We start from the raw sequence: 13248 nt of genomic DNA, 5'->3' as shown, positions 1-13248 counted from the left end.
TTTATGCAACCAGTCAAATAGCTAATTAAGAACAGACCTATGAAAATTGACATAATTGATCTTACTCATCAGCAGACAGGTGTTATTCCCACATTTAGTCACTAATAACCTGCAATTACTTCCTAGAGATCTTTAATTGAGTGGAGAAGAGGCTAAAGGGGCCAGTTAGATATGAGACTTTTGACAGCATGTTGTCCTTCTTACCTGTCTTCCCTAAAGTGGCTTTAATTTCCATCACTATATGGGCCATAATTTCCTTTGTGATTTTTAATCATATCTTAATTCTCAAGTGCAGAGAATTGCCATGAAAGAATTAGTAAGAGAAATGTTTCAATCAGGAAAGTCAGGCCTTAGTGTTTTCTAGGCAGTGGACACGATTTGTCTGGAAGATACAGACATCTCCAGATTTCTTAGAAAGCATAATTAGACATGTGGTAACTTTGGTAGTTATAAGGAGTGACTAGGCTGAATAGAGCTCTGAGCAACCTGGTTTAGTGAAAGGTGTCCCTGCCCATGGCAGTGGGTTGGAATGAGACGATCTTTAAGGTCCCTTTCAACCCAAACCATTCTGGGATTCTATGACTAGTAGTGTGGCTCTTGACAGAGATGAACTCCTGTCACATAGCTCCTTGGCTTCCAGAGGTTAGCCAATTTGTAGTACATACACTAGCTCAGAGTTTCTGCTCCAGGCTTGTTGAATTTTGCACAGGCTCATGTTTTTCAGACAAGGGCTTATGCTCACAGTGCAGAGGGATGCCAAGTCAAAGACCATCAAGAAAATCTGGCATTTCCTCTCTTTTTGTGCTCTTATTTTTTTAAGACCACAAAACACAAATTGTTCTCAGATGTCTTGTTTGGTGGTCTTCATGAGGACAGTGTGAGGAAATCACAGCTGAACAGCAGCTGGCAATGATGCTACTGCTAGTTTTTACAACAAAGTCTAGTGGGTAGCTTTAATGTGAGTGGCTGGTATGATTTGGAGAGGGGAGACCACACTGAGTTGCATTCCCTCCTGTGACTGAGGCTAGAAACCGCTAGAGCTGTGCAGAGTTTCAGATGAACAGGAAGTGCACAGTTTGAAGTCACAGCAGAAGAAACAGCTAAAATAGGCAGGATACCTCATGGGTGTAACAGAGCAAATGCATCTGTGAAATAACAGGCACCCTGCTGCTTTTTGGGGATAGCTGGACTGGCAGGGAAGTGCAAAGTGCTCGCTGGTTTGCCTTGTGCACAGGGGGCACCTAGGGGCCAGTCTGGAGAATTACTGGCCTCCACGCATAACTGCAACTCCACGGAACGCCCAGCTTCCTTCACAAATTGCTGTCCTGGCTTCTTCTGTTCCAGGAGACTGGAAGTTGTCTGTGAAGAAGCTAAAGGAAAAATGAATCATTCACATCTCTATCGTGGGCGACACACTTCTGCATTTCCCAACACGCAATTCATCTAAGCATCCCACTGTAGAGATGAGCATAAACACACTTACTTTGAGCAACCCATATCTGCCAACACTCTATGCACTAGAGTGCCTGAAAGATAGGGCAGACGGGACAAAAAGAGACACTTCATATTGTCCTGTGTGATCTAGGATTGAGCAGCTTATAGCAAAGCCAGAGACTACTTTGAAAATTTTTCTGGACATTTAGTTCCTTCTCAGTCACAGTCCTAAGCATGCAGCTACACTAATCATCACTCTGAATACATCCAACAGTCGATTTTGTTCCTGGTCAGATAATTATTCAGTGTAGTGTAGACACTAATCATCACTCTGAATACATCCAACAGTCAGTTTTGTTCCTGGTCAGATTCAGTGTAGTGTAGATAGAGGGGAAAAGCAAACATTCATGAAGTGAAACTTTTCTCCTCTGATCAGCTTGTTTCAGTCCCTGCTGCGCATGCCATTAATTGCTCTATTTTAATTAATTGCTGTATTTCATTCCCCAGCTCTTGTTCAGAAAGGGATGACTGGTACAGCTGCATCAGCAAACACATCCCAGATGACTACAAAGCTCACAAGACTTCGACTTTCCACAGCAGCGTGGAGGTAAAAGGAGGCCAAATGTTTCAATGCTTGAAAAGGGAAGGGAGAGAAAGAGAGAGAAAGGAGGAAGGTTATACAATGCAGAGTTCCTAGTAGCCAGATACTCTATTTTCATTTAAACAAGTATGCCAAGCTTGAACGATGGAACTCATCACAGCTCACGGGCTACCTCTGAAATGTTAATCACACTCCATACTCTGTGGCCTTTGCTTAGTTCTTCTGGAGGAAGATTGTTTTGTCCTAAAGGACAAACTAGTAGCTATTTTGGGTTAATTAAAAATAGCTACAAACTTCATAGATTAAAAAAAAACCCCAAGCTGCCCATTAGTTACACTAATATCATATACACAATAAAGTCACTACCCGTGCAAACCCCACCAGCAATATTGAAATTGCACCAGTGCAATTATGTATATTATTATCTCATTATTTTCAGTTCTACTACTCCCAGTTAAGGAGGCAAAAACCACATCTGATAAAAAGTAAAAATGCTATTTTAGATTATGTAGAACCCCAGTTTTACTAAATAAGAAAGAGTGCTGGTGAGGCCACACCTGGAGTGCTGTGTCCAATGCTGGTCTCCTCAGTATGACACATGGAAACCTTGGAAAGAGTCCAACAAAGGGCAGCAAAGCTGATAAGGGACTGGAGCACCTCAGATAGGAGGAAAGGCTGAGAAAGCTGGCACTGTTCAGCCAGGAGAAGAGAAGGCTCAGGGAGGATCTATTGTACAAATACCTGGAGGGTACAAAGAAGAAGGAGCCAGGCTCTTCTCAGTGGTGTCCAGTGACAGGACCAGAGGCAGTGGCCACAAACTGAAACACAGGAGATTCCTTCAAACAGCAGCAAATACTTTTTCACTCTGAGGGTGACTGAACACTAGCACCCAGGGTTGCCCGAGGAGGTTGTGGAGTCACCATCCTTGGAGAGGTTCAGAAGACACCTGGACACAGTTCTTGCCAACTGCTGCTATGTGGCTCTGCCTGAGCTGAGTGGTTGGACCAGGTGACCTTCAGAGTTCCTTTCCAGACTCAACCATTCTATACATCAATTTTTGAAGACCTCAGAAAGTAAAAAATTAACTCAAAAACAAAACAGGATTTTTTTTCTAGCCTGTATCTAATCTACTTTCAAATATTTAACAGAAAAAAATTAGAAATTAATCAACTTAGTAATCTAAACCAAATCCTTTTTCAACAAATGAAAAAAAAATTCTCTTGCAGCTCTGCTTCTGGTGTAAGCTTGAATGTACACGTGGAGAAATTTAGAGGAATTTGATTTGTCTGTGTTTAGATCCTATGTGTCTGCAGAAGTCTAATTTCCACATAGGAAACAATCCTTCAAAAGCAAAAAAGTTTGTCCTGCTTGTGCCAAATGCTGAGCTGTTGTGAACTGACAGTGAGGTACCCATAATACTTTGGTGCTGAACCTGAAGTAGCACGGCTCAGCACGGCTTATTAGATTGCATTCAGTTCCACACTGGTCGTGGCTCCCTGGGCTTGGACCAAAGGCACCTGAACATCACTGCCATGTGGTGCATTCCAAGAACTAGGAACAGCAGATAACATTTTCTAAAGCTGCTTACATATACTGAGATCAACCATAAAGCACAGATCAGATCTGGAGTGGAGTAAATTCACTTTGGTTTTACTGTTTTCTTTACTCTCTGTTCCCTTATCACACAACCATCCCAATGTGTAATGACAAAGAACTCAGGTGCTTTTTCGATTGAAGGTTGTAGAGCTTTTTATGGATATTATTTCAAAAGCTGCTCATAAAAAAATGCTTTTAACTCATGTTCCTGCCTGCAATTTTCATGTGCAATTAGTCAGATACTGGTCTGATGTGCAAGAGTGTCAGAGCCTGATCCAAAATAGATTTATGTGGATTTTTACTTTTTGTGCTCTGGCTTTAACACCAGTGTGTACTGTCTTTCAATGCTGAAGCAGCTGTATGTCACTTAGATAAGTGCATTAGAAATGAGAAAAATTGGGGATCTTAGCAGGTGAAGGTAGACTGAAATGAGAGAATTGTATGTAATGGAACAGGGCTGACAGTGAACTTTGGAAGTGTGGATGCTTCTTCATTTATTCTTCTTTCATTTTAAGCTAAGGGAAAGGCTTGGAATACCCTTGGGTGAGAGGCCTCCTATGCTGGTGCCTGTGTCCCATGTCATGATGTGCATGAACTGTGGCTGTGACTTTACCCTCACTTTGAGGCGACATCACTGCCATGCCTGCGGGAAGGTAAGAGCTGTGCAAGCTTCTCAGGGGAATTTTATTCACACCTCCAGGACACTGGCTGGCACTGCTGTAACCTGAAAATTTGTAGCAATATCAAGAACAGAATTTGACTTCTCACAGAACCAGTGAGCGCTTAGGTTTCTAATGTCGCTAGAAGGCATAACAGTAACCTTGCCTTAAGGTCAAATTAGCTCCCAAAGGCTAGTAGCTAAAGGCTGACAGGGTAATTGTTGTTGAGTGCAGCTGTTATTTATATCTGACACACAGCTAGCTCTAGAGACAATGAAGCAATACACTAAAAATACAGGCTCTGTTCTGGACCAGAGCAGTAGCACAACTACTCCATGTCCTGTCCCTAATAACAGCTGGTAAAATTATCTTCCAAGGAAAGTGAAGAAACTGAGCAGTAGAGTATTGTTTGATCAGTGACTGAAGGGAAAGTTTCCTTTGTACTCCATTGAAGAGCTGTTGCCTTTGGCCCTAAAGTTCAGGCAATCTATAAGCTTTCTTGGTTTTGTCCCTTAACCTCTTACTCTAGAGATTTGCTTGTATACATAAACCTGCAGTCCTGTTTTAAACCACGGATGTCTTTTAAACTGATTAAAAAAAAAAATTTAATAAAACTATCAGAGATTTTTGACAGGATAAAAAAGCATTTAACTTAATCTTTTTTTCTAATTCCCCAGAGAAAATCAGTCTGTACCTACACAGGGTTTGGAGGAACATGCAAGCTTGTTTAAGAAAACAAGGGTACTAACAAAGCTACAAAAACTGCAGTTGTATTAAAGTGGTCTTTCTATGATTCATTGATAGGGAAGGTGTAAATTTCTGGGGAGAAGGACACAGCAGTGGTGTGCAGCCAAATACAGTGACCAATTCTGCTTGGCTTACAACAGTGTAAACCTACAGCAATTACATTTCAATCAGCAGGCTTTTCCTGACTGCCACAGATTTGGGAGTCGTGCGTGGTCCACTATCCAACTTCCTCTCCCAGCCAGCTCAGGGGATTTGTTTTGTATATGCATATCTATAAATTTAAATCATATTTATGGGCATCTCTTCTTGCTGGAACAGATTGTATGTCGAAATTGTTCAAGAAACAAGTACCCCATGAAGTACCTCAAAGATCAAGCAGCCAAAGTCTGTGATAGCTGCTATGCAGAACTTAAGAAAAGAGGTAAGATTCCTTCACTCTTGGCATAACTGACAAATCGATTTCCTGCTTGTATAATGGGGAGGCTTTAGAACCTGCCTACTATATTGTGTTTTGTTAAATAGTATTCCTCATTTCAAGCCTGAGGCATGTGTATTGAGGTTCCAGGAGGGCCAGGCTGTATGGCAGCTAAAACTGCTTACCGAGCCATAAAATCAAGTTTAGCGAACTGTTTTTTCAAACTGAAAGAAGGAAAACTTAGGTTAGATATACAGAAGAAATTCTTTGCTCAGAGGATGATGAGGCCCTGGCATGGGTTTCCCAGAGAAGCTGCAGCTGCCCCATCCCTGGAAGTGTTCCAGGCCAGGTTGGATGGGACTTGGAGCCACCTAGTCTAGTGAAAGGTGTCCCTGCCTATGGCAGGGGGATGGAACAAGATGAGGTTTAAGGTCTCTTCCAACTCAAGCCATTCTGGGATTCTATGATTATGAGCCAGGTTCTCTGAGAGCTCCCCTGGCTTTCTGATAAACCAGAATAATGATTAAAACTGTGTCCTACAAGGAGCAGCTGAGGACTCTGAGCTCATCTCCTTTGAAGATAAGGAGACTGAGAGGTGACCTCATTGCTCTCTGCAGTTTCCTGAGGAGGGGACATGGAAACAGTGGTGCTGATCTCTTCTCCCTCTGATCCAGAGACAAGAAACATGAGAAAGGTTCAGCACTTCAGCAGGGAAGATTCTGACTTGACATGAGGAAACACTTCTTTTCCAAGAGGGTGGACAAACATTGGAACAAGCTTTCTAGAGAGGTGGTCTATAGCCCATGCCTCTCAGTTTTTAAGAGACATTTAAACAATGTCCTTAATAGCAAGTTTTAATGTTTGGGCAACCTTTAATTGGTGAAGCAGTTGGACTAGATCGTTGTAGGTTCTTTCTAGCTCAACTATTTTATTCTTTAATTAATTATAGGTGATAACTCTTCCCTGTCATTTCTAATTAATTATCCATTAAAATAAAACAATGTCTTTATGGTTCTTCACTGTCCTCATCCATGTTGTAGCTTTTACAAAAATAAATACTGAGGCTAAACGCAGAGTCACTAAGAACTTTTCTACAGGGCAAGTTAATCTAGTTACAGATGAAAACGTGAATTCAAAGCAGAAGAGCTACTGCCTATCTAGAATTTTGTATTATTATCCTACTATATAAGTCTCTTTTCTGATTTAAGTACACATCCAAATCAAAGACAAAAGGGGGAGAAGGGTTACAAATGTATGAACAGAAAGTGAACAGGAAATCATTTTCTTGCACAACTACTCATGTAGACAGTCTCTAAAAGTAAGTTTATTATATTGCCAAGAAAAAAAAGGTGTGGACAGATGAGATTTAGTTTTTCCATCCTGATTAAGGGAATTCACACTAGCCAAGAAAACACATAAACAGATGTTGTCACAGCAGCCAGAAAAGCATCCCCAAGCCACTGTGTGTCCAGAAGCAGTAACTCAGCTTTGTGCTAAACTAATGCTGTGCTTTACTAAGAGCTATCAAATAATGTGTTGCCAGAAGTGAAATCATGAAGATATGAACTCAGACATGGGCTTAATGGAAATTTTCAGAAACAGAATAACGGTCTCCCATGCACAATTCAAAGAGAATTAATGGTTCATACAGAAAGAAAGTTGCATTAGTGAATCTATCCTGCAGAGGTGTTACAGAACATAGAGGAGAAAGATGTCAAAGCCTTTTGCTTAACGCTCATTTTGAATAAGAAGAAAACAAGCTGTGTTTTGTGCTTTGTCAGCTTTCTTGCAGGCCTTTTCAAGAAACTTTAGGTTACTACCGTTTACTAAGGGTGCCATGGAATCCACTCATCAGACTTAGAGGGGTGATTTGAAAGAAAGACTAAAATAAAAGCTGTGTATAGAGGAGGCATTGCATTTTCCTTAGTCATTTGTATTAGTGTGTCATGTGTCTCCCCTAGCCTGATATGTACCAACTTACCTATTTTCCCCTTCCCTATCTGAATTTTCTTCATCTTGCAGAGCGGCCACTAAGTGTGAGCTTCCCTCCAACTTCATCCAGGTGTTCAAGCAGTGCCTTCTCCTCTGTGTTCCACAATATTCATTATTCATCTTTTAAGAAACAGAAGAGAATCCCTTCAGCTCTCATGGAGGTAGGACCAAGCTGCCTGAGAAAGGCAAGGAACTATAGAAAACTGTGTACTCATATTTCAGCAGCTCTGTTTTTAATTTAAACTGTGTGCAGTGGGCTCAGCACGTGCCTTGGTTTACTTTCATCATGCAATTTTTTTTTTTTGTTTTTCACAGTAGTGTTTAAAATACAAAAATACTCTGAGCTCTAAAGATATCACAGAAGTGTCTTGAGCCCACTGAGAAACTCAGTTAGAGTACGGTACTTTAATTTGCTCATCAGTCTATGAAGTCTTGAAAAAACTAAAGCGCCTTTAAGGTACTAGATAGAACAAGGGGGCAGATCAACAGAGCATGATACACTGTTCATCAGTTACCTTTCTTAACAAGACTCTTACTTCCGGAATCTTACTTTGATTTCAAGAGAAATAAAATGACACTGCCTTAGGAAATAGACTTACTTAGTGAATAGTCCTTGGCAATCAATTCAAGAGCATACATGTTTAATCAGGCACTTTCCCTCCAGCTCAAACAAAACCATTTCAAATCAAATGGGTAAAATCTTGATTCTACCAATGTAAACAAAATTCCCACCGATTTTAATAGGGCCATGATTTCTCCAATTATATTAGTTTTCTTTCCAGGAACAAGGTGCCAATCATGTTGATGATTGATTCTAGGTAGCTAAGCTGCCCATTGAACTTGAGCACAGTAAAGTACTCCCATTTCCTGCAGGCATTTATCATTGTATTAAAGAGACTAGGGTGCAAAAACCTTGCTGAACTCATTTTACAGTCGAGACACTGGAATTTCTTGAGGTTTGTTTGTGAAACTGTGCCAAAGATACAAGCATGTAATACAAACACACAAACTGAGTACTAAAAGAGCTAGCAGGCAGAATTTCAACCCCATAAGGAAAAAAAACCCATCACCTTTCTATTCACAGGGAAGCAGCACATCTTTATTAACATGAACTATCTCTCAATAGCATTACTCCTGGTCCTGGAACATTTCTGTTCTGCTGCAAAACACTGCTATATTAATTCTCGGTCATGTCTTCTGTCAGTGTTACAAAAGCTGATTTTGACTCTCTGCCCTTTGTTTCTAAATTCAATACCACTACAGTTTACTGCTGTAACTAATGATGTACACTCTATTCCATGTGTGCATGTGTATAGCCCCATCTACTCAAAATCTGGATTTTTAAGAACATTAAGCACTTAGACCTCAAAATATATCTATGAGAGGAGCAAGTCTTCTCAGAAATATTATTTCAAAAATAAAACCAAGTAATTATCAAGTGATTAACCTAAATTAATGTAAAACCATAGCAAGGCCCTAAATATACCCACATCTCAAAAGTGTTCAACCACAAAACTGTAATTCACTTCTGGAAGCATGTACTTTTAAAATACAAAAAGCACCAAAAAACACCAGATGTGGGAAAAGGGACAAGTTTGGCTTTTCAGAACACAACTGTAAACTTACTGACCTCAATAATAACTCGACTGCATATTTACCATTAGAGTTACTGAGAAGTAAGTTTAACTATAAATATTCAAACAGATAAAAAGAACCATAATACCATGCTTATATTTTTTCTGTATCAGTATTTTTATGGTTTCACTTAGTGGTTGGTGCAATGCAAACATGCATAATCAGGAGGGGAAAAGCCTTTACTGTTAAAAATCCTGATTTCTCCTACCCTGCTCCAGGTGGCAGCCTCAGGAGAGGGAGCTACCATCAGTGGTTACCTCAGCAGATGTAAGGGAGGCAAAAGACACTGGAAGAAACGCTGGTTTGTTATCAAAGGCAAAGTCCTCTACACCTACATAGCAAACGAGGTACTGTGCAATCTGACTTGAAATAGTTTTCTATTTGAGACCCCTTCTTTACTCCCTACAGGCAGGAGACCAGTAAATGGGAAAAGTATAAATGGTAGTTCTTACAACTACCTGCTTCTGAGACCTGGCCCTAACAGACTGGCTCAGCCACAGTTCTAGCTGGACCTTGGCAGCCCTCACATGCTGCCCTTCATTATTTGATTTCTTACTATTCATGCTGTTACAAATTGTCAACCACCGTGACCCTTAACATACATATTTACACCTAAAGATTTCAAGATCTTTTGGTGTTCTCTGGTGCACTTAGTAACTGCCAGGTATTTTTGTAGATAGAGAGTACAATGATCCATTCCTAGTGGGGAGGAGAATCTTGTAGTTTGGCAAGTGTAAATAGGACGTGCTTGTCCTACTAGCACTGACAGGGAAAGACAGGAGGCAGTCTGCAGAAGTGAAAATAATGCCAGCTGTGTTGGCCTGTAAGTTCTTCCTTACAGCCAAGGAGGCTGAGTATTAACTAGATCACTTTTATGTATTTTGTCTTTTCCCAGTCCCTTTTCTTATTTTATAATAGCTGCAATACAAATAAACTTGAAGTGTGATACAAAGTTTGGTTATAAAGGATAGATTTCATAAGCAAAAACATAAAAATTCATTTTTCTCAAATAAAGAATATAGAATGCAAGAACCTGTCAAAGCAATACTTGGTACTTGAAGTCTTTAAAATACTTTGCAAACATCAGATATTTAAAATTGCATCACCATCACCCCTGTGATGGTTATATGAAGCAATGTTATCCCCTTTAAAGAGATGAGGAGGTTGAGTCACAAAAGGATTCATGTTTTGGCCAGCAGTTCAGACCTTTAGCATCAAATTCTGTATGCAACACATTTACCTTATCTCTTTTAACCTTAAAAGTGATCATTTCTGGTTCAACAATAGGGAAAAAGCAAAAATGGTTTACTTTACATTCCTAGTCTGCAATTTACCTTCTAAAAGCAGAGGCAAAAGCAATATACACATATAATCTACCTAAATACAGTGACCAAAACTACAGCTATCAGTAACAGCTAAACTGCAACTTCATTAAGGCTTATTGTTTTCTTTAACTTGTACAGAGCTGTGTCTGCCAAACTAAACTCATGGAAGTTTCTTGGGAGTAAATGAATGATTAATTGCATTACGAACTAGGAAATTTCCAAGCAGCCTTTTGGAAAGCATGTGTGCTGCTTGAGAAAGAGCAGATTTCTAAAAAATCACTAGTGCTGTCAAAGGCAATGACAAGGCACCAAAAGGACTACTGCTTGCAGCCAGCAAGTAAAAATGATCAAAAGGAACATGACTGGAAGTGAGTCTCAGGCTTTCAGAATTGCTACTGTACTCTCAGTAATCTCAGGTTTGCCTCCTGGACCATAATGTCAAAGACAGCCATCAAAGTAATGGCTAATTTGACCTTCATGGCCATGTGGATGATCATGAAGAACTGGACTTTGAGAAGTGGTGTTCAGGACTCAGATTAGATAAAAAATGTGCAGTACACAGGCACTGCTCCTGTTTAGGTTAAGAGCCACGAGTCCAGCAGAACATTCACACTACTGCTTTTGCAGAACTGTCACAGAAGGGTTGTATTTTTGCTTTTCAGAAAGGGCCCTCAAACTGTTACAAGCCTTCTCTCTAAATTTTGATTCACTTCTTCTTTGCTTTCAGGACAAAGTTGCTACAGAAAGTTTGCCTTTGTTGGGTTTCACCATTGCCCCAGAAAAGGAGGAAGGAAGTATGGATACAGTTTTTCATCTCTACCACAAACAAACTCTCTTTTATAGCTTCCGAGCAGAGGATAACAATTCAGCACACAGGTATGGGGATACACTTCCACATTAGTCAGTGCACTTATGTAGGGATTTTCCCCTCCTTCACTTCAGAATGCCTTTGTAACAGATGAAACAAACAACTTTCAGAATTTTGATTAAGCCAGATTGCATGTGACTGGCCTGATTGACATTAAAAATCTAGCTGGTGCTTTTCAGTTCCTTCAGGAAGGAGAATTTGCTCCCTTCTGTACGTAAAGAAGAGACTGAGCCTCAAGAGTCATAGCTAAAAGTCTATCAAAGGTGATTAGTGTATAGAAACTTCTAATTTATATGTTCAATTTACTCATTTCTTAGTTTTCTCATCAACAAATGATTTTTTTGACTTCCCATTCTAATGTTACTGCTTTCACATAATAAGATACTCACAAAATTTGTAATAAAAATGCCAGCACCCCAAGACACACAGAAAAGGAAATGGGTGTTTATAGGAGGTTTTGTTGCTTTAAATCATACTTCACCAGATTCATCTTTCCTATTCTAAGAAAGCACTTGTACTATCTTTGAGATTTTACAATAAATTACTGTCAAGATTGCACTAGAAAGCAAGAGTCCCAGTACTCATCTCCCTGCTTTAATCACAGAACTATAGTTCCTCATTAGAGCTGGAGTGGAAAATACAGTGTTCTTCAGGCTTTATGTTCTTAAAATACTTATTTTCTTAAAATGCAAAAAAAATTTACATGTACCATTTTTCTTTCCTCTACTTTTTAGGTGGATTGAAGCCATGGAAGAAGCATCCATATTATAGCAGCTTTCACTCAATGAACTTGGAATAAATTCTCAGATTTCTATACATTTCCAGCAACCCTCTTCTGACTTACAAAACTGAACAGTGTATTTCAGGCCCACTGGCCACACACACTGGATTCACTGGAACTGTTTCCAGCTTGCTCTTTTTCTTCATTCTTCTTACATCCACATTGTTGCAAATGAAAATGTCAAGATAGAGATTATTTATGGTGATCTTTATGTCTGTGCAAGTTCAGCCTGTACAATAAGCTGCTCTTCTGATCCCACAATAAACTAAGCCTACATCAAGACCAGAAAATACACGGAAATATTGACAACAGTAAGTAACAGGCTCAGTTTTACTTACTCTAGAGCACTATTGTATTTCATTGGATTGGTTTTGATGTCTACCATGACATGAGAAACAATGTAGTAAATAACAAATGATCATTTAAAGCACTTTATCATTTTTATTGAACTACAGCTTCATTTTCTTCATGTTTCTAAGGAGTTCTGTGGCCTGATGTATTACTCATCCATTAACAGGTGCCAGCATGAAATTATGCCCTGCGTATGCTAAATTGCTTCCACAGAAAATGAATGAACAATACATTCAATTTACCTGGTCTACCAACACTTCACTGACTATGATCCAACATAATTACTTACTATCCATTTATAATTTTACACAAATCACTGTATAATTTATGTTAAAGTTTTAGTTTCATATCACTGCAGTACTTTGAAATGCACTCCAGTAGCTCTACAGATCTAGATGCTTCTCTCTAAATATTTCAGACTCAAACCCAAAGGTTATTTTTAATTTATTATAAACCTACAGACAGTTGTCTCCCTAGTAGTGTTAAGATTTTTATCATCTATTTAAATACTGTATCTTTATTTTCAAAATTCCTGTTGTTTCTGCTGTTCTTGTTATGAAAAATGTCATCAAAAGTTTAATCCATATAGCCAGCACAGCATTTGAAATATGCTGGGTGGGCTGAAATGCACTTGTCTGAACCTGTTCTGCTGGAGTCGTTTGGAACTCCTGTGGCTACACCTGTCTTATGTCAGACTGCTGCCATGCACTACGATCTCCAGGGCTGGATTCTCAGCAGCCAGCTGTGTCTGTATGACTTCAAAGATGCTGTGGTGCTTTACACCAGCTGAGGATATAGATCTCTGGAGTTGGGGGGGGGGGGGGCTTTTTTTGTTTGGGGTGTT

The 13248-nt window shown here is 39.6% G+C and overlaps 1 protein-coding gene across 3 annotated transcripts in view; it reads left to right on the top strand.

Annotated features, from left to right (window-relative positions):
• FGD5 (FYVE, RhoGEF and PH domain containing 5) overlaps positions 1–12660 on the top strand; it is an 86558-nt gene extending 73898 nt beyond the window's left edge. For all 3 annotated transcript variants that reach the window (XM_017735266.1, XM_017735267.1, XM_017735264.1), the window contains exons 15-21: positions 1942–2041; positions 4147–4284; positions 5356–5458; positions 7475–7605; positions 9298–9426; positions 11132–11280; positions 12007–12660. In XM_017735266.1, coding sequence (XP_017590755.1) covers positions 1942–2041; positions 4147–4284; positions 5356–5458; positions 7475–7605; positions 9298–9426; positions 11132–11280; positions 12007–12043 — 787 coding nt within the window. In that variant the 3' untranslated portion in view covers positions 12044–12660. The remainder of the gene's footprint in view (positions 1–1941; positions 2042–4146; positions 4285–5355; positions 5459–7474; positions 7606–9297; positions 9427–11131; positions 11281–12006) is intronic.
• The last annotated feature ends 588 nt before the right edge of the window (positions 12661–13248 follow it).

This window comes from Corvus brachyrhynchos, unplaced genomic scaffold (assembly GCF_000691975.1).
Source record: "Corvus brachyrhynchos isolate BGI_N302 unplaced genomic scaffold, ASM69197v1 scaffold95, whole genome shotgun sequence".
Classification (NCBI taxonomy): Eukaryota; Metazoa; Chordata; class Aves; order Passeriformes; family Corvidae; genus Corvus; species Corvus brachyrhynchos.
Note: the sequence above shows the minus strand (reverse complement) of the source record. Positions and strands in the feature narration are given on the sequence as shown.